The 23,362-nt window shown below is 57.3% G+C and overlaps 1 protein-coding gene across 1 annotated transcript in view; it reads right to left on the reverse strand.

Moving 5' to 3' along the window:
- Positions 1-7,928: 7,928 nt before the first annotated feature.
- GFRA2 (GDNF family receptor alpha 2) overlaps positions 7,929-23,362 on the reverse strand; it is a 36,968-nt gene continuing 21,534 nt past the window's right edge. The window contains exons 5-9 of the mRNA XM_068156451.1: positions 10,768-10,877; positions 10,310-10,450; positions 10,041-10,216; positions 9,211-9,264; positions 7,929-8,991 (exon numbers count right to left, since the gene is read on the reverse strand). Of these exons, the coding sequence (XP_068012552.1) occupies positions 8,863-8,991; positions 9,211-9,264; positions 10,041-10,216; positions 10,310-10,450; positions 10,768-10,877 (610 nt within the window). The 3' untranslated portion in view covers positions 7,929-8,862. The remainder of the gene's footprint in view (positions 8,992-9,210; positions 9,265-10,040; positions 10,217-10,309; positions 10,451-10,767; positions 10,878-23,362) is intronic.

Below are 23,362 nucleotides of genomic sequence, written 5' to 3' on the forward strand. Positions count from 1 at the left end.
GGGAGGACCAAGATGCAAGTGGCAGGGCTGGAAGGACCAAGATGCAAGTGGCAGGGCTGGAAGGACCAAGGTGCAAGGAGCAGGGCTGGGAGGACCAAGATGCAAGGGGCAGGGCTGGGAGGACCAAGATGCAAGGAGCAGGGCTGGGAGGACCAAGAGGCAAGGAGCAGGACTGGAAAGACCAAGATGCAAGGGGCAGGGCTAGGAGGATCAAGATGCAAGGAGCAGGGCTGGGAGGATCAAGATGCAAGGAGCAGGACTGGGAGGACCAAGGTGCAAGGGGCAGGACTGGAAGCACCAAGGTTCAAGTGGCAGGGCTGGAAGGACCAAGATGCAAGGAGCAGGGCTGGAAGCACCAAGGTTCAAGTGGCAGGGCTGGAAGGACCAAGATGCAAGGGGCAGGGCTGGAAGGACCAAGATGCAAGTGGCAGGGCTGGAAGGACCAAGAGGCAAGGAGCAGGACTGGAAAGACCAAGAGGCAAGGAGCAGGGCTAGGAGGATCAAGATGCAAGGAGCAGGGCTGGGAGGATCAAGATGCAAGGAGCAGGACTGGAAGCACCAAGGTTCAAGTGGCAGGGCTGGGAGGACCAAGATGCAAGGAGCAGGGCTGGGAGGACCAAGGTGCAAGGAGCAGGGCTGGGAGGACCAAGGTGCAAGGGGCAGGGCTGGAAGGACCAAGGTGCAAGGGGCAGGGCTGGAAGGACCAAGGTGCAAGGGGCAGGGCTGGAAGGACCAAGGTGCAAGGAGCAGGGCTGGAAGGACCAAGATGCAAGGGGCAGGGCTGGGAGGACCAAGGTGCAAGGGGCAGGGCTGGGAGGACCAAGATGCAAGGGGCAGGGCTGGGAGGACCAAGGTGCAAGGGGCAGGGCTGGGAGGACCAAGGTGCAAGGGGCAGGGCTGGGAGGACCAAGATGCAAGGGCAGGGCTGGGAGGACCAAGATGCAAGGGGCAGGGCTGGGAGGACCAAGATGCAAGGGGCAGGGCTGGGAGGACCAAGATGCAAGGGGCAGGGCTGGGAGGACCAAGATGCAAGGGGCAGGGCTGGGAGGACCAAGATGCAAGGAGCAGGACTGGAAGGACCAAGGTGCAATGGGCAGGTGAGGAAGGACCAAGGTGCAAGGGGCAGGGCTGGGAGGACAAAGCTGCCCCTCAAAAAACCAGCCAGGAATTAAAGATGATCTATTCCCCAGCTCCTTTATCTGAGGATCTCTCTGGGAAAGCTTTAGCAGTTTCCCTTTCAAGAAAAAGAAGAAGAAGAGGCAAAAAAAAGCAGAAGAAGGAAAAACAGAAGAAGAAGAAAAAGTATTTTCAGCACTTTCTCCCATCAAGGAAGTAATTAAGTCAAAATGAAGCAGAAATTATCTATGAAGTTAATTATCCTGCAGCCCTGGTTTCTGCTCAGTCATTTTTCACCCCCTTGCAGCCACTGGAGGCAGAGGCATTTCTCTTGCCTGTAATTAATGGGCCCAGAATGCCTCAGAGAAACCATCAGGGGTTAGGGTTTGGGGTTTTGTTGGGGTGCAGAAGATGTTTGTAGCTCCCCCAAAGGAGCTAAAAGGAGAGGCAGAAGGAGCCCAGCCAGGCTTGAGCAGCTCCTGCAGCAGGGCAGAGGGCTGAGGTGAGCCCAAAGTTGGTGATTTGCCTTCAGCAAGTGGAGTTCAGTCCAGCACAGGGATCCCTCCCCTGAGCAGGAGTGGCCTGCAGCAGGAACAGTGTGGCCAGCAGGAGCAGGGAGGGCATTCTGCCCCTGTACACTGCACTGGTTAGGCCACACCTGGAGTCCTGTGTCCAGTTCTGGGCCCCTCAGGTTAAGAAGGACATTGAGAGACTTGAAGGTGTCCAGAGAAGGGCAACAAAGCTGGGGAGGGGTCTGGAGCACAGCCCTGTGAGGAGAGGCTGAGGGAGCTGGGGTTGCTTAGCCTGGAGAAGAGGAGGCTCAGGGGAGACCTTCTTGCTCTGTGCAACTCCCTGAAGGGAGGTTGGAGCCAGCTGGGGGTTGGGCTCTTCTCCCAGGCACCCAGCACCAGAACAAGAGACCACAGTCTCAAGCTGTGCCAGGGGAGGTTTAGGCTGGAGGTGAGGAAGAAATTCTGCAGAGAGAGAGAGATTGGGCCTTGGGCTGTGCTGCCTGGGGAGGTGGTGGAGTCCCCATCAGTGGAGGTGTTCAGGAGGAGACTTGACAGGGTGCTTGGTGCCATGGGTTAGTTGATTAGGTGGTGTTGGATGATAGGTTGGATTTGATGATCTTGAAGCTCTCTTCCAACCTGGTCTGGTCTATTCTATTCTATTCTATTCTATTCCATTCCATTCCACTCCATCCCGTCCCATCTCATCCCATCCCATCCCATCCCATCCCATCCCACCCCACCCCATCCCCTGTGCCAGGGGACAGGAATGCTGAAGCTTTTTGCCAGCCTGCTACAGAGCAGCATTTTGACTTGCAGGGGCTGGAGCTGTGGCTCTCTTGCTGGCAGGCTGTGTGTGCATGGCAAGGGGGCTCTGGGAGCTGCCAGCAAGGAAGAGTGGTTGCTGTCCCCAGGCCAAGGTTTCCAAGCCCCTTCCCAAGCCAGGAGGGCACAAGCAGCCTCCTTGAAGCCTTCCCTTCCCTGGGGGCAGTTCCCACTGAGCAGATTTCTTTCCAGTGTTGCTGAAGGAACCCTTTCAGCTCCACCCCTGAGCAGAGACTCCTCAAATCCCAGCAGGGTGTGGGCTGGAAGGGACCTCTGGAGATCATTTAGTGCGACCCAGAGCAGGTCCACCTGGAGCTGCTGCCTCTGCAGGGGAAGGCAGCTGCCTCTGGTGGGATGCTGGCCTCTTCTCCCAAGTAACTGAGGACAGGAGGAGAGGAAATGGCCTCAAGCTGCACCAAGGGAGGTTTGGGTTGGATATTAGGAACAACTTCTTTGCTGCAAGAGCGGCCAGGGATTGGAACAGGGAGGTGGTGGAGTCCCCAGCCCTGGAAGGTGCTCAGGAAAGCTGTGACCATGGCACCTGGGGCCAGGGTTTGGTGGCCATGGTGGGGGTTGGGTTGCTGGTTGGATCTGATGATGTTCTTAGAGGCCTTTTCCAACCTGGCTGATTCCATGACCCTCTGCTGCAGGAACCTGCCTGGGTGTTACCTGCACCTCCTCAGCCTGGAGCTGGCATTTCCCTTCCACAGCCATCCCTGCTCACATTCCCTTCCCAAAGGACAAGATGAACCTAGAGGAAGCCAGGCAGATTCCCAGCCCCCAGGGAGGCAGAGCAGTGACCCCCAGCAGCGAGACACCACCAGCATCTCCCTCTGCCTTCCTCCTCGATTGAATTCCTTGCTCATTTACTGCTGTAATTACATTAGGGTAGTGAAAGGCAGGACACTGGAGTCCCTGGGAAGCTGCTAATTGTTGTTGTAATGAGGCCATTGGGGTGGGAATGGAGAGAAGAGTGGCTGCTGCTGCTGCTGCTGCTCCTGCCCCGGCTCCTGCCCCTGCTGCTGCCCCTGCCCCTGCCCCTGCCCCTGCTCCTGCCCCTGCTGCTCCTGCCCCTGCTGCTGCTGCTGCTGCTGCTGCTGCTCCTGCTGCTGCCCCTGCTCCTGCCCCTGCTGCTCCTGCTCCTGCCCCTGCCCCTGCTCCTGCCCCTGCCCCTGCTGCTCCTGCTCCTGCCGCTCCTGCCCCTGTCCCTGCTGCTGCTGCTGCTCCTGCCCCTGCTGCTCCTGCCCCTGCTGCTCCTGCTGCTCCTGCCCCTGCTGCTCCTGCCCCTGCCGCTGCTGCTGCCCCTGCTGCTGCTGCTCCTGCCCCTGCTGCTGCTGCTCCTGCTCCTGCCCCTGCTGCTGCTGCCCCTGCTGCTGCTGCTCCTGCCCCTGCTGCTGCTCCTGCCCCTGCTGCCCCTGCTGCTGCTGCCCCTGCTGCTGCTGCTGCTCCTCCTGCTCCTCCAGCCCATCTCCCCACAGGGCTGTGCTGCAGCTGAGCCCCACTGCAGCCCAGGCAGGGCTCATTAACCATCTCCTTAATTAGCTTGGTGTGATCAGGGGGTGGCACTGAACCCACCTTTTATTTTTCCATGGGGAAGGAGAAAAAACCAAATCCCTTTTGAGATGTAGGCAGGATTGGAGGGGTTCTTGGTCACCCCCTGAGCCCTTCTCCTCCTGGGACAGCTCTTGGAGGGGTTCTTGCTCACCCCCTGAGCCCTTCTCCTCCTGGGACAGCTCTTGGAGGGGGTTCTTGGTCACCCCTGAGCCCTTCTCCTCCTGGGACAGCTCTTGGAGGGGGTTCTTGGTCACCCCCTGAGCCCTTCTCCTCCTGGGACAGCTCTTGGGGGGGTTCTTGCTCACCCCCTGAGCCCTTCTCCTCCTGGGACAGCTCTTGGGGGTGGGGTTCTTGGTCACCCCCTGAGCCCTTCTTCTCCTCCTGGGACAGCTCTTGGAGGCAGTGGCTGCAGCTGGAGGAGTCCAAACACCCTTTTGCCTTGCTGGTCACAGGGCCATGGGACAGAGCCACCTCCCAGAGCCCCTCTCCAGCTCCTCACCTGCATGGAGCAGAAGGCTCCCAGCTATCCTGCTCCCCTAAACCCTTTGAGTCCCACAGGGTCATCCAAGGCTGCAGGATGTGTCAGAGCCTCCAGAGTTCCACTCAGGAGATTACAGAGAGGAAACTGAATCAATTTGGGGGGGGAGGGGGGGTTCTCTCCTTGTTGGAGACCTCAGCAAGCCTCTTGCTGGCTTCTCCTGTGGGGAGGTCATCCCAGAGCCCGAGGATGGGTGGCTTGAGGAGACATTTGTTGCCTGTTTGGCCTTGTTCCCATGGGCCAAAAGGGACCAGGATCCTCCTTTTGCTTTCTTTAATCCTTTTCCTCTCCCTGTTGGAGCAGCACCAAATGAACTCCTGGGCTCAAGGATCAAGAGGTTCCTAAACTGGAGCATCCCAGCCCCATCCTTGACCTGCAGCTCTGCTCCTCACCACGTGGCTGGCAGGAGGTTATTTTTGTGCCTTTTCAAATGAGATGCAGCTCACTGTGGGGGGGGAGGGAGGGGAGAGGAAGAAAAAAAGTCTTTCTTGTGAAGTGAATCAGCTCAGGAAAGTTAATGAGGCCAAAGGAGCTGCTGCTGGGAATGCTGGAGGTGTCAGGAGTGCCCCAAGGTGATGACTTATTTAACAGAGGGTGAAGAAGGAGGAGGAGGAGGAAGGCAACACCTGCCCTGCGTGCTTATTAAAGACCAGAGGAGAACACTGTGAATTAATGCCAGAGGGCAGTGGTGCCAGCTCAGCTGTTTCCCACCAGCTTTTCCTGCTGGCAAAGCCTTCCCGTGGCCCTGCAGCTTCCTGGCTGGCAGAGGAGGGCCAAAGCCCAATGGGTTCTACCACAGGTGACCAAACCCCAAACCAGTGCAGCAAGGAAACCTCCTCTCAGAGACAGCCTGGAGAAAAGAAGGCTCAGAAGGTCTCCCCTCAGCTTCCTTCTCCCTCAGCTGCTTCTCCCCAGCCCTGTTCTCCAGACCCTTCCCCACTTTCCTTGCCCTTCTCTGGACCTGCTCCAGCCCCCTCAGTGTCCTTCTGGGAGTGAGAGGCTCATCACCTCCTCCCAGGAGCTCAGAATGGTTGGAGGTAGATGGAGACCTGCAAGAAACTCGAAGATGAGGCTCAGAGTCCTTAGCTGGCCAAGGGGCTTTGCACAGAGCAGCCTCATCCAGAGCATCAGCACTGTGTGTGGGGTGTGTGTGTGGGGGGGGGTGGTGGTGGTGGTGGTTCAGGCTCAGGGTGGTTCAGGGCCACGAGGATGAGCAGAGGGCTGGAGCACCTCTCCTGTGAGGACAGACTGAAGGAGTTGGGGCTGTTCAGTCTGGAGAAGAGAAGGCTCCAAGGTGACCTCATTGTGGCCTTCCAGTATCTGAAGGGGGCTGCAAGAAGGCTGGGGAGGGACTGCTCAGGATCTCAGGTAGTGATAGGACTAGGGGGAATGGAATGAAGCTGGAGGTGGGGAGATTCAGGCTGGAGGTGAGGAGGAAGTTCTTCCCCAGGAGAGTGGTGAAGCCCTGGAATGGGTTGTCCAGGGAGGTGGTTGAGGCCCCAGCCCTGGAGGTGTTTAAGCCCAGGCTGGCTGAGGCTCTGGCCAGGCTGATCTAGTGTGGGGTGTCCCTGCCCATGGCAGGGGGGTTGGAACTGGATGATCCTTGTGGTCCTTTTCAACCCTGACTGATTCTATGATGATTTTCCCCCCCTCCCCTCTTGAAGGATGTCAGTGGAAACATCTCCTGGGGGGGATTTGGACACAGGTTTCCATCCTGGCTGAGGGAAAGCAGTGGCAGCTCTGATGGAAAACAAAGCCAAGGGAAGAAATTAAACCAACTCAGTGTTGAAAGGCTCTTTCTTTTACATCAGCACTGTGTGTGGGGTGGTGGTGGTGGTTCAGGCTCAGGGTGGTTCAGGGCCACGAGGATGAGCAGAGGGCTGGAGCACCTCTCCTGTGAGGACAGACTGAAGGAGTTGGGGCTGTTCAGTCTGGAGAAGAGAAGGCTCCCAGGTGACCTCATTGGGGCCTTCCAGTATCTGAAGGGGGCTGCAAGAAGGCTGGGGAGGGACTGCTCAGGATCTCAGGGAGTGATAGGACTAGGGGGAATGGAATGAAGCTGGAGGTGGGGAGATTCAGGCTGGAGGGGAGGAGGAAGTTCTTCCCCATGAGAGTGGTGAAGCCCTGGAATGGGTTGTCCAGGGAGGTGGTTGAGGCCCCAGCCCTGAAGGTGTTTAAGCCCAGGCTGGCTGAGGCTCTGGCCAGGCTGATCTAGTGTGGGGTGTCCCTGCCCATGGCAGGGGGGTTGGAACTGGCTGATCCTTGTGGTCCCTTCCAACCCTGACTGATTCTATGATACTATGATGACACCATGACATCAACTGCCCTGGAGCCTCTTTCCCCCACCTCCCTCTCCCCCCTTTGTTGCAGTGAAGGGAAAGCCACGGATGGGCTTGGGCAAGGCAGAGGATGGGGCAGGGAAAGGGTTGGAGCACCTGAGGTGTGTGGTTTAGGTGCTCCCCAGGGGGTTGGGAAGCTATGGAGGCTCCTTGCAGCATCTTGCTGCCATCCCTGGGGGTTGTTAATGCTGGTGGGCTAAACTACCACACAGAGGATACAGAGAAGGGAAGTCCTCTGCTTGCAGGGAGTCCTGGTCCCACCTGCTTTAGAGCCCTTGGGTAGCTGCCAGCCCTGGAGCTGCTGGACCCCAGGCTGAGCTGGGACTCCTAGAAGCCACCAGGCCCATAGAGCTTCTCAAGGCTGTGCCCCAGGGTGGATTCTGCAGGCTGCTTTCTGTTCTTCTGGCCATGGTGAAGCTGTAGTTAGCCAAACCCCACCACATCACTGCCTACATGCCCATCTCCAGCACCTGGGAGCCAGAGCTGCAGAGGTTCAGGGCAGGACTGTCCATGCAGCTCCAGGAGAAGCTGCACAAGGTCTCCAAGCACCCCTCCAGCATATGAGGTTGCCCCAAACCCAGACAAGATGAAGCTTGTCTCTGGCTGAGAGGAGCTAGAGACCCCCAAACTGGGGAAGGGTCTGGAGAACAGGGCTGAGGAGGAGCAGCTGAGGGAGCTGGAGGTGTTCAGCTTGGAGGAGAGGAGGCTGAGAGGAGACCTTTTGGCTCCTCTCCCTGAGAGGAGGCTGGAGGCAGGTGGGGGTTGGTCTCCCCTCCCTAGTATCAGGTGATGGAAGGAGAGGAGAGGAATCAGCCTGAGATTGTGCCAGGGGAGGGTTAAGTTGGAGATGAGGAGAAACTTCTTTGCTGCCAGAGTGCTCAGGGATTGGCACAGGCTGCCCAGGGTGGTGGTGGTGGAGTCCCTGTCCATGGAGGTGTTCAGGAAACCTGCGACCACGTCCCTTGGGGCCAGGGTTTGGTGGCCCTGGGGCTGTTGGGTTGCTCCCTGGCCTGGAGGATCTCAGAGGCCTTTTCCAAGCCACAGCAGTTCCATGAGTGTATGATTTTATGTATGTATGCAGGAAAGGAAAGAAAACAGAGAGGAACACAGAGAGGTTTCCAGCCCCTGAAGGATCTGCTCCCAATCCCAACCCCAATCCAACCAAAGGAAAGGAAAAACTCCCCCCCCCACCCCACCTCCCACCTTGAGGAGCCAGCTGGCAAACATCAGGACAGCCTCAGACCTTTGGAGCAGTAGTTTCTTTTCTCTTCCATCTTAAAACTCTTGCCAACCACAGGAAAGAAAGAAAGAAAGAAAGAGAGAAAGAGAGAAAGAAAAGCAAAGCCCCAAACCAAACCCCAACTCAACCCTCAAAAAGCCCAATAGTGTCAAGAGCTCCAGTGAGTCCCCTTGGAGGATGCAGAAGGGCCTCCCAAGGCTGTGTGTCCGTCCTCTGGGATGCTCCGAGGCACAAAGCTCTCCATCCGCCTGGCCACCCCCGGCCCGCCCAGGGCTGATGGCTCCCGGAAACAATCCTTCCCCCAAAAAGCTCTGCTGGAGGCTCGGCTTTTCCCTCCCCGGCTGCCGCTGGCAGCTCGGGAGTCTCCCGTTGCAGGATGAGGCGGAGGAAGGCTTCCCCCGCGAGGGAGCGGCGGGCTCCTCGCTGTCCAAACCCAAGCCGGAGGCAGCGGCCGGGGCTGCACCCCTCCCCCCTCCCCCCCCCCCTGAAAAAAACCATCAGCGAAGGGGAAAAGAAAGGAAAATCGGAAGGAAACCGCCGAAGTTTCCCGCAGTGGTGGAGGTCCTCGTGCTGCCCAGCAGGCCAGGGCTCGGCAGTGCCGGGATCTCAGTCTTGGGGTCGCTCCTTGCTCTGCGGCAGGAGCCGAGGTGCCGGCGGGCGAGGCTGCGGCTGCGGTGCGGAGCGGTGCGGAGCGGTGCGGAGCGGCCCCCCCGCTGCTGGCCGCGGCCCTCCTCCGCCCCTCTACGACGGCAACAGCAGCAGGAGGAGGGGCACAAGGGGCAGGATCCGGCCCGCCCGGTGTCGGCTGCTGCCTCCTTTCTGGTCCACGAAGGTCTTCTGCTCTGGCATGGTGTCTGTGGTCAGCTGGGTCTGCAGGGGAGGGCAGAGCAGGGAATCAGCAGGAGCATTCGTGGGGGTGTGTGTGTGTGAAACCATCCAGCCTTGGAGAACAGCCTCCAGGCAGTGCTTCCCGGGGTGGCTCTTCTCTGGCACATCCCTCCCAAGCTATTCCCACCGGGAAACAGCTCCCAACCCAGAGCCCCCCCCCCCCCCCCCGCTCCCAGGGCTCCTTCCTTCCCCCAGACCTACCTCTGAGTAGCATAGGTTCTGCTCTTTGGACTTGTTTAGGTTGGGTCCGTGCTCCTAGAGAGGAGAAAGGAGGAAGGTTGAGGGCAGGGATGTGACCCACGAGCCCCCAAATTCCCCTGGGAGAAAGCACTTCCCTGAGTGTGGCTGGGAAGCTGCTCAGCAAAGACCTGGCTAGGGGTGGGTGGAGAGGGGGTGTTGGTTGGGCCAGAGTGGCTGAAGATGAACCAATGTGTGCCAGGGTGGCCAGCAGGACCAGGGCAGGGTTTGCCCCCCAGGACTGGGCACTGGTGAGGCCATGCTTGAGTACTGGGTTCAGTTTTGGATCCATCAATCCAAGGAGGTCCAGAGAAGGGCAAAGCAGCTTGGGGAAGGGTCTGGAGAACAGGGCTGGGAAGGAGCAGCTGAGGGAGCTGGGGTTGAGAAAAGGAGGCTGAGGAGAGACCTTCTGGCTCTCTACAGATCCCTGTAAGGGAGCCAGGTGGGGGTTGGCCTCTTCTCCCAAGGTACAAGGACAGGACAAGAGGAGAAGGCCTCCAGTTGCCCCAGGGGAGGTTTAGGTTGGACCTCAGAAGAAGCTTCTTGACTGAAACGGTTCTCAAAGCCTGGCCCAAGCTGCCCAGGGAGGTAGCTGTATCCCCAACCCTGGAGGGGTTTCAAAGCCCCAGAGAAGTGGTGCTGAGGGCCATGGCTTAGCCCCAGCCTCGGCAGAGTGGGAGAATGTTTGGGCTCAGTCCCAGCACAGCCTCCAGCCCGAGACGGTGCACTGAGCCACCCGGGACCCCCCCGAGGGTCCCCACCACTGCTCCCCAGCAAGCAGGCTCAGCTCCTACCTGGAGAGAGGTGCAGGTGGTGATGATCCTGGTGTCATAGATGGTGTTGCTGTCGTTGATGTCATCTGGCAGCACAGGGCTCTTCTCCGTCTTGGCTGGCAGGGTGACGGCGAGGGAGGGGCTCTTGGGGGAGAGGTTCACGTCGGTGCCGTTGCCAAAGGCTTGGATGGCATTCCCTGGGCGGGGCAGGAGATGTCAGTATGGAGGAGGGGGAGGGAGGGGGGAAGCTGACAGGACAGGGGGAGGGAGGGGGGAGGGCAGAGCCTTACTGAGGCAAGGGTTTTCCGTGAAGTCCTGCAGGAACTTCTCACACTCCTCCTCCAGATTGCCGCTGCCCTTGCAGGAGCACCAGGGAGAGATGGTGATGCTGGTGGTGCTGGCATCCACGTAGTTGGGGGTCATGTCAAAGCCTGCCCCCGGGGGTGGGGAGAAGGGAGAAAGGTGAGTGGGGGGTGAGGAGAAGGGAGAAAGGTGAGTGGGGGGTGGGGAGAAGGGAGAAAGGTGAGTGGGGATGGGGAGAAGGGAGAAAGGTGAGTGGGGATGGGGAGAAGGGAGAAAGTGAGTGGGGAGAAGGGAGAAAGGTGAGTGGGGATGGGGAGAAGGGAGAAAGGTGAGTGGGATACAGCAGGAGAGGAGAGGTTCTGAGAGGAGAGGTTCGGAGAGGAGAGGTTCGGAGAGGTTCGGAGAGGAGAGAGCTTCCCCCATCCCAGCACCCCCCAGCACTCACCAATGAGCCCTGCATAGGAGCCCAGGCAGGCCTGATAGTTGTCCCCGGGGCAGCTGGTCAAGGACTGGAAGGAGGCTTGGCAGTTGGTGTGGAAATCAGCCAGCCGGGACCTGGGAGCAAGGAGCAAGAGGGAGAGGGATGGGATTTAGTGCCAGGAGGAAAGGAAACGGCCTCAAGGTGTCCCAGGGCAGGTTCAGGTATAGGCTGGGCAGGGGATAGCTGGAGAGCAGCCTTGAAGAAAAGGACTTGGGGGTGCTGGGGGAGGAGCCAGCAGTCAGCACTTGCAGCCCAGAGAGCCAAGCAGAGCCTGGGCTGCAGCAAGGGAAGTGTGGCCAGCAGGGCCAGGGAGGGGATTCTGCCTCTCTGCTCCACTCTGCTGAGACCACAGCTGGAGCTCTGGGTCCAGTTCTGGAGCCTCTGTGCCAGGAAGGATCTGGAGGTGCTGGAAGGTGTCCAGAGAAGGACCACGAGGAGGAGCAGAGGGCTGGAGCTGCTCTTCTGTGAGGACAGACTGAGGGAGTTGGGGTTGTGCAGTCTGGAGAGGAAAAGGCTCCAAGGAGACCTCACTGTGGCCTTTCAGTGTCTGAAGGGGGCTCCAAGAAAGCTGGGGAAGGACTTTTGAGGGTGTCAGGGAGGGATAGGAGTGGGGGGGATGGAGCAAAACTAGAAGTGGGGAGATTGAGATTGGCTGTGAGGAAGAAGTTGTTGCCCATGAGGGTGGTGAGAGCCTGGCACAGGTTGCCCAGGGAGGTGGTGGAAGCCTCCTGCCTGGAGGTGTTTGCAGCCAGGCTGGATGTGGCTGTGAGCAACCTGCTGTGGTGTGAGGTGTCCCTGCCCATGGCAGGGGGTTTAGAACTGGCTGAGCCTTGAGGTCCCTTCCAGCCCTGGCAATTCTCTGATTCTCTGAGTTCTATGAGGAACAACTTCTTCCCCTTGAGGGCTGTCCAAGCATGGCCCAAGGCTGCCCAGGGCAGTGGTGGAGTCCCAATCACAGCATCACAGAACCACAGAATCATAGAATCAACCAGGCTGGAAGAGACCTCCAAGACTGCCATGTCCAACCAATCACCCAGCCTTATCTAATCACCTAGACCATGGCACTAAGTCTCATCCAGGCTTTTCTCCCTGCAGGATCTTCAAAGCCATGGAGATGTGGTGCTGAGGGCCATGGTTTGGTGGTGCCCTGGCAGAGCTGGGATAAGGCTTGGATTCAATGAGGTCAAGGATCTCTTGCAACCCAAGAGGCACCCATTGCTGCTTGCCCAGGAGCACAATACCCAGGGGGGGTTGGAAGCTCTCCAGGCAAGGAGACTCCACAACCTCTCTGGACAGTCTGCTCCAGGCCTCCAGCACCCTCACAACAAACAACTTTCTCCTTCTCTTCAGATGCAGCCTCTTGGGCTCCAGTTTGTGTCCCTGCCCCTTGTGCTGTCCCTGGGCACCACTGAGCAGAGCCTGCCCCCAGCCTCTTGCCCCCCACAGCTCCTTTAGCTCTTGCTGAGCATTGCTCAGCTCCCCTCTAGGGCTGCTCTTCTGCAGGCTCTCAGCCCCAGGACTCTCAGCCTTTGCTGCTCAGAGCTGCTCCAAGCCCCTCAGCATCTTCCCAGCCCTTTGCTGTACTCTCTCCAGCAGTTCCCTGTCCCTCTCCAACTGGGGAGCCCAGAACTGGACCCAGGACTCCAGATGAGGCCTCACCAGAGTAGAGTAGAGGAGGAGCAGAGCCTCCCTTGCCCTGCTGGCCACACTCTTCTTCATGCCCCCCAGAGGACCTTTTTGGCCACAAGTGCACATTGCTGAGCAAGAAGCTCAGCCTCTCCACAGAAGATGTTCACAGTGGTGGTTGTGAAGCCCCAGGAGCTGGAAGGAGTCCCAGCCATGGCTGGCTGGAAACAGCAGAAGGTCTGCAGGAAACCACTGCATTCCTGCATGGAGCAGCCAGTGCCTCTGGTCCAGCTCCAAGCAGCTGTGCTCCATGATGTTCTTTTCCCAGGATGTGGTCCATGCAAGTGCAGTTGGGCTCTGGCTGTGGGCTCAGCAGCAACAGCTGCACCAGGGGAGGTTCAGGCTGGAGGTGAGGAAGAAATGCTTCCCAGCAAGAGAGATTGGCCTTTGGGATGTGCTGCCCAGGGAGGTGGTGGAGTCCCCATCCCTGGAGGTGTTTAGGAATAGCCTGGATGAGGCCCTTGGTGCCATGGTTGAGTTGATCAAATGGTGCTGGGGGATAGGTTGGACTTGATGATCTCCAAGGGCTTTTCCAACCTGGTTAATTCTATTCTATTCTATTCTATTCTATTCTATTCTATTCTATTCTATTCTATTCTATTCTATTCTATTCTATTCTATTCTATTCTATTCTATTCTATTCTATTCTATTCTATTCTATTCTATTCTATTCTATTCTATTCTATTCTACTCCTATCCTATCCTGTCCTGTCCTGTCCTATCTCATTCCATTCCTACTCTACTCTACTCTACTCTACTCTACTCTATTCTATTCTATTCTATTCTATTCTATTCTATTCTATTCTATTCTACTCCTATCCTATCTCATTCCATTGCTATTCTACTCCACTCTATTCTATTCTATTCTATTCTATTCTATTCTATTCTATTCTATTCTATTCTATTCTATTCTATTCTATTCTATCCTACTCCTATCCTATCCTACTCCTATCCTATCCTATCCTATCCTATCCTATCCTATCCTATCCTATGCTGTCCTATCTCATTCCATTCCTACTCTACTCTACTCTACTCTATTCTATTCTATTCTATTCTATTCTATTCTATTCTATTCTATTCTATTCTATTCCTGCTTCTCCTCAGTGCTGGATGTGCTTTGGTGGCACTTCCATCCCCCCCACCCCATCCCCATCCCTCAGTGCAGGGCTGGATGTCGGAGCTGGCGCCGCAGGTCCCTCCTGCTCCCTTCCATCACCTCTTCATTTGTTCCTCCACTGAACTCCATCAAACCCTTCTGCAAACTCATCACTCCCATTTAGACACACCAAAAGGAAGCAGGAGGTGGGGGGGGGAAGCTGTGAAAGAAGAGAGTTTGTCCCCTTTATTCTCATCACTCCTGATGGCTGCAGGCAGGTAGCGGCGGATGATTCAATCGCTGCTTGGACAAAGATGACATTTAATTAAGAAGGGAGGAAAAGAAGGAAGCCACAAGAAATAATGCATGCCTTCTGCTCTCACTCTGGAGAGAGGAGAGAAGGCAAGAGACAAGGAGCTGAGCTGCCCAGAGAGGTTGTAGAGCCTCCTTCTCTAGAGGAGTCTCCTGCTCTGGAGAGTTTCCAACCCCCCCCACCAGCCTGGGCATTGTGCTCCTGGGCAAGCTGCTGTGGGTGTCCCTGCTGGAGCAGGAGGGTTGGGCTGGGTGAGCTCCACAGGTCCCTTGCCAAGCCCTAGCATTCTGTGACTCTGTTGTGACCGTGAGGTTTGCTGTTGTGGAGCTCCAGGGCCTCTCATCCACAGTGGCAGGAGCTTGGCTGCTTTGCTGCAGGTCCTTCTGAGGAGAGGCTGAGAGCCCTGGGGCTGTTTAGTCTGCAGAAGAGAGGACTGAGAGGGGATCTGATCAATGGCTATCAATAGCTGAAGGCTGAGGGTCAAGAAGCAAGGGGCAGAGTCTGCTCACTTGTGCCCTGGGATAGGACAAGGGGCAATGGATGGAAACTGCAGCAGAGGAAGCTCCACCTCAGCACAAAGAACCTCTTTACTGTAAGGGTCACAGAGCCTTCGACCCAGCTGCCAGCCCAGCTCTGCCCAGATCAGGCTTGGCCTTTACCCAGCTGCCAGCCCAGCTCTGCCCAGCTCAGGCCTGGCTTTTGCCCAGCTGCCAGCCCAGCTCTGCCCAGCTCAAGCCTGGCTTTTGCCCAGCTGCCAGCCCAGCTCTGCCCAGCTCAGGCCTGGCTTTTGCCCAGCTGCCAGCCCAGCTCTGCCCAGCTCAGGCCTGGCTTTTGCCCAGCTGCCAGCCCAGCTCTGCCCAGATCAGGTCTGGCTTTTACCCAGCTGCCAGCCCAGCTCTGCCCAGATCAGGTCTGGCTTTTACCCAGCTGCCAGCCCAGCTCTGCCCAGATCAGGTCTGGCTTTTACCCAGCTGCCAGCCCAGCTCTGCCCAGCTCAGGGCTAACTTTTACTCAGCTGCCAGCCCAGCTCAGGGCTGACTTTTACCTAGCTACCAGCCCATCTTAGGCCTGACTTTTACCCAGCTGCCAGCCCATCTCAGGTCTGCCTTTTGGAAGGCAGAGCCTGGCCAGCCCTACCTGCTCCCTCAAGCTGCCAGCCAGCGATTTTGGCACCAAACCCTCCTGCCTTGGCTCCCTCTTCTTTTCCTTTCTTTCTTTATTTTGCCTGGGCACTTAGAAAAAGCCAGGCAGAAACCTGAGATGTTATGGGCTGGCTCCCAGAAGTTATGGGCTGGCTCCCAGGAGAGGTTTATTCCTGGCTGGAATCTCTGCAAGCTCATTGTGTACAACGGAAAGAGTGACATCTGGCTTGGATATTTGGGAAGGATTTACCAGCTGCCTTGTCATGTATCATGAAAAGAATAACATTTGCCTCAGAGGATGCTACAAGCCAGGAGCAGGGCCCCAGGGAGCAAGCCTGACAAATTGGCCTGGTGCTCAGTGATGAACTTGCCCCGGCTCTGGGAGAGCGCTGGCAGGACTGCACCTCTCACCTGGGGAGAGGAGAAATGCTGTCAGGGGCTGGAGCTGGAGCTGGCATCTCCTGCTGAGGGGAGGAGGAAGGAGTCAGGGAATCATGGGCTGATGGAAATGTTTGGGTTGGAAACGACCCTGGAGCTCATCCATCCATCCCTGAAGCTCATCCAGTCCAACCATCCTCTCGCTCTGCTGAGGCTAAGCCATGGCCCTCAGCACCACAGCTCTGTGGCTTTGAAACCCCTCCAGGGCTGGGGATTCAAACACCTCCCTGGGCAGCCTGGGCCAGGCTTTGAGAAGCCTTTCAGCCAAGAAGTTTCTTCTGATGACCAACCTAAACCTCCCCTGACACAACCTGAGGCCATTTGCTTCTATCACTAAAGAGCAAAGCCCAAGCCCCACCTCACTCCAAGCTCCTGGCAGGGAGTTGTAGAGAGCCAGGAGGTCTCCCCTCAGCCTCCTTTGCTCCAGGCTGAACACCCCCAGCTCCTCCTCCCCAGCCCTGTTCTCCAGACCCTTCCCCAGCTTTGTTGCCCTTCTCTGGACCAGCTCCAGCTCCTCAATGTCCTTCTGGGGGTGAGGAGCCCAAAACTGAACTCGGCACTCAAGCTGTTGGCCTCAGCAGTGCCCAGCCAGGGGCACAACCCCTGCCCTGCTCTTTCTGACCACACCATGGCTGATCCATGCCAGGATCAGAAGATGTTAGGGGTTGGAAGGGAGATCTTTGAGCCCAACCCCCCTGCCAGAGCCAGGACCAAGCAGGCTGGTGGCCTTCTTGGTCACAAGGGCAGATGAGAAGTCCAAGCCTGGCACTAAACAATAACTCCCCCTGCCCCAAACCAAAGCAAATGGCCTCAGGCTTTGGACTACTCCATGCAGAAAAATCTCCAAGCTGTGGAGATTCCTCTCAAGGCATCTTCTCCACAGGCAATTTACAGGGACCGAGGTGGGGGGGAAACAAAACAAAGCCTTTCATAGACAGGAGCATCAAGAAGCAGCTTGGAAACATGCATGTGTGTCCCTCCCCCTCTCCCCCCTTCCCCTCCAACCCTCCCACAGAGCAGAGGATGTTCAAGAAGCTGAGAAGCTGAGACAACAAGCAAGAAAAACTCAGCAAGACATCAAAACCCCACAGGCTTGCTAGGCAGCCTCCCCCCAACATTTGCTCTGCCTGCTCATCCTGCTGGAGATGAATGGTTTGGAAAGATGGAAAAGCTGAGATTAAGGGGAGGAAAAAAATGCTTCAGACTCCAAACAGAGCAGCCAGGAGGCAGGGGGATGAGGCTCAGCTACAGAAATGAGAGGGAAGAGGCAGAGGGTAGTGAGGAAGGGATGAAGGCTGTGCTCGTGGCAGGGAGGTTGGAGTAGATGATAGAAATCAGAGGATTGTCAGGGCTGGAAAGGAGCTCAAGGCTCAGTCAGTTCCAACTCCCTGCCAGTGGGCAGGGACACCTCACACCACAGCAGGTTGCTCACAGCCACATCCAGCCTGGCTGCAAACACCTCCAGGCAGGAGGCTTCCACCACCTCCCTGGGCAGCCTGTGCCAGGCTCTCACCACCCTCATGGGGAATAATTTCTCCCTCACATCCAATCTGCATCTCCCCACTTCTAGTTCTGCTCCATCCCCCCCAGTCCTATCCCTCCCTGACACCCTCAGAAGTCCCTCCCCAGCTTTCTTGGAGCCCCCTGCAGATCCTGGAAGGCCACAATTAGGTCTCCTTGGAGCCTTCTCTTCTCCAGCCTGCACAACCCCAACTCCCTCAGTCTGTCCTCACAGCAGAGCAGCTCCAGCCCTCTGCTCCTCCTCGTGGTCCTTCTCTGGACACCTTCCAGCACCTCCAGATCCTTCCTGGCACAGAGGCTCCGGAACTGGACGCAGCGCTCCAGGAGAGCTACAGTGGCAAGAGGTGGGATGGGAGGGGTGGAAAAACCAGGAGGACAAGCAGGTAGGACGGGAGGGGTGGAAAACCAGGAGGACAACCAACCACCAGCCCCAGGGGCTAAGCTGGGAGCCCTTAACAAAGTGCAGTTTCCCCTCTGTGCCTTCAGGACGCGGCGGCGCTTGGATCCCTCCCAAGCGAAAGCCGTTGGAGGAGAGAGGGGAAAAGAGGAGAGGGGGGAGGGGGGTTGGGCTGGGGTTTGTTTTATCCTCTTGCTTGTTCTTAAACCTTCTCATTACCCAGGAAGGGAAGAATTAAAGGCATGCATCATTTGATTTTAATTGAAGGACTGTTCTATTTCATTGAACTGCTAACTAAGCCGAACAGGAGATTGTGTTTACATAAGCAAAGCCTGAGTCAGTATGGACTTGCTGTCACATTAAGTCAATACTTATGAAGGCTCCTCTCGTTAATTATTCAGGGAGAATTGACTTATTACTCTGTTAAGAACAGGCTTAGCCTTCAGCAAGGTGGCCCCAGAGCTGAGCCTGGCCCTTCCAGCCGCTCGCCACTACCTGAAGCAGGCTGCGAGGAAAGCCGGGGAGGGACTTTCGGTGAGGGCTTGGGGGTGCCAGAGCTGGGAGAGGGGGAGATGGAGACTGGGGATGGCAAAGAAATTCCTCCCAGGGAGGGTGGGGAGAGACTGGCACAGGTTGCCCAGGGAGGCTGTGGCTGCCTCCTCCCTGGAGGTGTCCAAGGCCAGGCTGGATGAGAGGCCTTGAGCAAGCTGGGGCTGGTGGGAGGTGTCCCTGCCCAGGGCAGGGGGTTGGAGCTGGGTGACCTTGAAGGTCCCTTCCAAGCCAACCCATTCTACCATTCAACCCTTTCTCCCTTCTCCCCACCTCCAGGGGCAGGCTTTGATTCCATGATTCTACAGACTGCAGGTCCCCAGGGAGGGGTGCCCAAAGGGTGCTCCATTGATTCCCCCCCCCTCTCAACAATGCTGGGAAGGCAAAGCAGCCAATCCCTGCTAGCTGATGGCTGGATTTGGCCAAGAGGGCCAAAAGCAGCCTGGCTTGGTTCAGCCAGAGTGTGGCCAACAGGAGCAGGGCAGAGATTGTCCCCCTGGACTAGGTTCAGTACTTGGTTCCCTTTTGGGCCCCTCACTCCCAGAAGGACTTTGAGGAACTGGAGTGGGTCCAGAAGAGGACAAAAGGAACAAATGAGAGGAAACAGCCTCAGGTTGCCCCAGGGGAGGTTGGACATTGGAAGAAACTTCTTCCCTGAAAGGGTTCTGGAAGCCTGGCCCAGGCTGCCCAGGGAGGTGTTTGAATGTCCATCCCTGGGGGGGTCTCAGAGCCATGAAGATGTGGTGCTGAGGGCCATGGTTCAGTGCTGGATCAGCAGTTGGACTTCATGATCTTGCAACCAAAACCATTCCATGGTCCTAGAGGATTTGGAGGCTTCTCTTGCTTACCCATCCCTGGTCCTGTCACCCACCCTGGGACCCCCCCCCAGCCATGCCCTGTCCCTGGCTAATCACAAGCACTGCTCCTCTCAGCCAGCTCCCAGAGCTTCAAGCCAGGAACGTGTTTCCCTTCCTCCTGCTCCTTCATTCCAGCCCAGCTCCGTGGACAGCTGAGCCACACTTCTGAGCAGCTCTCATTACACAGGGTAATGAGAAACTTGAGCTGCTGCTCTGCTGTTTATCAAGGAAACATCCATTATCTGTGGCATTTTGTCTGTGCTCAACAAAGGCTTCGCGAAGCCCAGGACGTGGCTTTAAAACACAGCCCAACTGCTTTTGTTCCCCTGGCTGCCGCTCGATCAATACCACAGCCTGGAGCTGTTCCTTCCCGAGCACACACAGCCCCCTCCCCTCCAGCCAAGCATCCCTCAGGCATCCTGGAGTGATCAAGCAAGGTTTCACTTCCCCCGCGGGGATCACTCCTGAATCAGCATGGATGGGGTTGGAAGGGAGCTCTGCAGCTCAGCCACTCCAACACCCCCCTGCTCCAGCAGGGCACCCACAGCACCCTGCCCAGCAGCACAGTGCCCAGGGGGGGTTGGAAGCTCTGCGCACCAGGAGGCTCCACAATCTCTCTGGGCAGCCTGCTGCAGGCCTCCAGCACCCTCACACCAAACAACTTTCTCCTCCTCTTCGGGTGGAACCTCCTGGGTGCCACTTTGTGCCCACTGCCCCTTGTCCCTGGGCACCACTGAGCAGAGTCTGGCCCCAGCTTCTCATCCCCCCCCAGCTCCTTTAGCTCTTGCTGAGCTTTCTTCTCCCCTTCTGTGATTCTTTTACCTTCTTTTTATTTCCTCCTTCCTTTACCCCCTCCACCCCCCCCAAGCCCCTCTTCCCCTCCTTCTTTCCCCCTTCCCCCACACAGGACCTCTCTTTTGAAGCTAAAACCCTTGCCTTTGGCCCTGGAAACAAACCCAATCCCCTTGACCCTGGCTGCAGGCAGCTGCCTGCTGAGCTCCCCCGAAGCCCTTTGGCCCAGCACCACTCAGCCTCAGCCTGACTGCAGCTTGGGAACCTTTTCATCCCAGGCAGCTGGGGATGGGGTTCTTTTTTTGCTTGCCTCGATGGAGGAGCCTGACAAAGTCCCTGGGCTTTGTGTCTGATTGCAGAGGACAGGTTTTAGCTCCCAGAATATAAAAACCTCTCTGCAAAAACACCAACCTCAGCGAAGGGGAAAGGGAAAGGAAGGAGAGAGGACAGAGAGGAGGGAAGGGGGGGGTGGAAAAAAGAGCTGATTTCAGCAGCTGCAGCTTGCTGTATTTTTTCATCTTGCATCAGCAAGTCAGGAACACAAATAATCTGGTCTTACATGCTTCAGTGAGGCTGGTGCTGAAGAACTGCCCAACCTCCACTGGCTGGAGCGCCTCAGCATCCCAAACCAGGCTGAACATGAGCCAGCAGTGTGCCCAGGAGGCTGAGGATGCCAATGGCATCCTGCCCTGCAGCACGAACAGTGTGGCCAGCAGGAGCAGGGAGGTCATTGTGACCCTGTGCTCAGCACTGCTCAGGCCACACCTGGAGTCCTGTGTCCAGTTCTGGGCTCCTCAGGTTAAGAAGGACATTGAGAGACTTGAAGGTGTCCAGAGAAGGGCAAGGAGGCTGGGGAGGGGTCTGGAGCACAGCCCTGTGAGGAGAGGCTGAGGGAGCTGGGGTTGCTTAGCCTGGAGAAGAGGAGGCTCAGGGGAGACCTCATTGCTCTCTACAGCTACCTGAAGGGAGGTTGGAGCCAGGTGGGGGTTGGGCTCTTCTCCCAGGCAGCCAGCACCAGAACAAGAGGACACAGTCTCAAGCTGTGCCAGGGGAGGTTTAGGCTGGAGGTGAGGAGAAAGTTCTTCCCAGCAAGAGGAATTGGCCACTGGGATGTGCTGCCCAGGGAGGTGGTGGAGTCCCCATCCCTGGCGATGTTCAAAGAAGGCTTGGATGTGGCCCTTGGAGCTGTGGTTTAGCTGTCAGGAGGTGTTAGGGATTAGGTCACAGGTTGGACTTGCTGCTCTCTGAGGTCTTTTCCAACCTGGGTGATTCTGTGATTCCCTGAGTTTTCTCCCCCCCTATTTTGTAACTGGGAAACAAAACCAAACCCCCCAAAGGGGCTGGATCCTGCCCAGCTCCTTGCAGGATGTGTGGGTGTGGAATTCTGGGAGGTGCTCCTGATGGTTTTGGGGGGTGGTGGGTTTGGGGTTGGAGGTTGGAAGAGGCTCAAAGGTCTCTTCCAGCTGCAAGGGCTCTGTGACTCTGTCAGCCCTGGGCCTGTGTGCAGGGCTGGGGTGCACCTCAGCAGGGCAGAAATCATCTCTTTGGGGTTGGGAATGAGGTGGTGGAGAGGTTGGAGAGTTGGGCAGAGTGGATTCTCATGAAGCTCAAGCAGGGCAAGTGTGGAGTCCTGCACCCAGGGAGGGACAACCTCCTGCTGCACTACAGGTGAGGGGGGAACCTGCTGGGAAGCAGCTCCAAGGAGAAGGAGCTGAGAGTGCTGGGGGGGGGAACAAACTCCCTGTGAGCCAGCAATGTGCCCTCATGGACTGAAGGCCAATGGTGTCCTGGGGGCATGGAGAAGAGTGTGGCACTACTCTTGGCAGCGGTGCCCAGGGACAGCACGAGGGGCAATGGGCACAAACTGGAAGCCAGGAGATTACTTCTGAGCAGGAGGAGAAAGCTGTTTGGTGCTGGAGGCCTGGAGCAGGCTGCCCAGAGAGGTTGTGGAGTCTCCTGGTGTGGAGAGCTTCCAACCCCCACCTGGATGTGTTGCTGTGTGACCTGATCCAGGGCATCCTGCTCTGGCAGGGTCAGGACCTGACGATGGGTTGTGCCCTACAGGAGCTGCACCCCGGGGTGAGGGGCAGCCCCCAGCAGCTCAGCTCAGCCCTGTTCATGCTGAGATGGCAGCAAAAGGCTCCCTGTGAAGTCCCTTCCCATTAGAGAAGCCTTCACCGTTCATTAGGAGTTCAGCCAGGAGGCTTAATTAGGCTCAGAGCCCATGCAGGAGCATTAGCTCAGCTCCTGTCACCTCTGGCTTTGGAAGCAGCTCCATGATCTGCTTCAGAGTTCAGTGCCCTTGCCAGGCCTGCCTACGGATCAGGAGGGTGAGCAGCAGCTCAGGAGGGACACAGAGAGAGGAGGTCCCACAGCAGAGGCACAGGAGGGGTTCAGACAATCTCACAGTATCACCAAGGTTGGAAAAGACCTCAAAGATCATCAAGTCCAACCTGGCACCCAGCACCTCATGACTAGACCATGGCACCAAGGGCCACATCCAATCCCCTCTTGAACCCCTCCAGGGATGGGGACTCCACCACCTCCCTGGGCAGCACATCCCAATGGCCAACAACTCTCTCAGTGAAGAACTTTCTCCTCACCTCGAGCCTGAACTTCCCCTGGCACAGCTTGAGACTGTGTCCCCTTGTTCTGGTGCTGGTTGCTAGAGAGAAGAGACCAACCCCCTCCTGGCTCCAACCTCCCTTCAGGTAGTTGTAGAGAGCAATGAGGTCTCCCCTGAGCCTCCTCTTCTCAGACTCATTTGGCTGGGAAAGGACCTTGAAAGCTCATCCAGAGAAGGTTGCTCAGAGCTCCAAACATCCTGACCTGGAATGGTTGCAGGGATGCTGTCTCTCCCACCTGCCTGGGCAGCCTGGGCCAGGCTCTCCTCACCTTCATTGCTTCCCCCCTTTTGCTGCTCCATCTCTTCGTGGTGGGATTTCACTCCTTGCAGCAACAGGCTTCTAATTGACACTTGGCAGCCTCATGGCCTCTCCAGTGTTCCCCCCAAAATTATGCAGCCAGTGCAGGTCATTCTCCTCCATGACTGGCTGAGGGGACCTGGGGTTGTTTAGCCTGGAGAAGAGGAGGCTGAGGGGAGACCTTCTGGCTCTCTACAATTCCCTGAAAGGAGGCTGGAGCCAGCTGGGGGTTGGGCTCTTCTCCTTGGCATCAGGTGATAGAACCAGATGGAATGGCCTGAAATTGTGCCAGGGGAGACTGAGGTTGGAGACCAACCCCCACCTGGCTCCAACCTTCCTTCAGGGAGTTGGAGAGAGCAAGAAGGTCTCCCCTGAGCCTCCTCTTCTCCAGGCTAAGCAACCCCAGCTCCCTCAGCTTCTCCTCACAGGGCTGTGCCCCAGACCCCTCCCCAGCCTCATTGCCCTTCTCTGGACACCTTCAAGTCTCTCAATGTCCTTCTTAACCTGAGGGGCCCAGAACTGGACACATTACTCCAGGTGTGGCCTAACCAGTGCTGAGCACAGGGGCAAAATTACCTCCCTGCTCCTGCTGGCCACACTGTTCCTGATCCAGGCCAGGATGCCCTTGGCCTTCTTGGCCACCTGGGCACACTGCTGGCTCATGTTCAGCCTACCATCGACCACTACCCCCAGGTCCCTCTCTGCCTGGCTGCTCTCCAGCCACTCTCACCCCAGCCTGTAGCACTGCCTGGGGTTGCTGTGGCCAATGTGCAGAACCTGGCACTTGGATGTGTTCAATCTCCTGCCCTTGGCCTCTGCCCATCTGCCCAGCCTGTCGAGGTCC

Source organism: Melanerpes formicivorus, unplaced genomic scaffold (assembly GCF_026170545.1).
Source record: "Melanerpes formicivorus ecotype bairdi unplaced genomic scaffold, bMelFor1.0.p_v2 SCAF_34, whole genome shotgun sequence".
Classification (NCBI taxonomy): domain Eukaryota; kingdom Metazoa; phylum Chordata; class Aves; order Piciformes; family Picidae; genus Melanerpes; species Melanerpes formicivorus.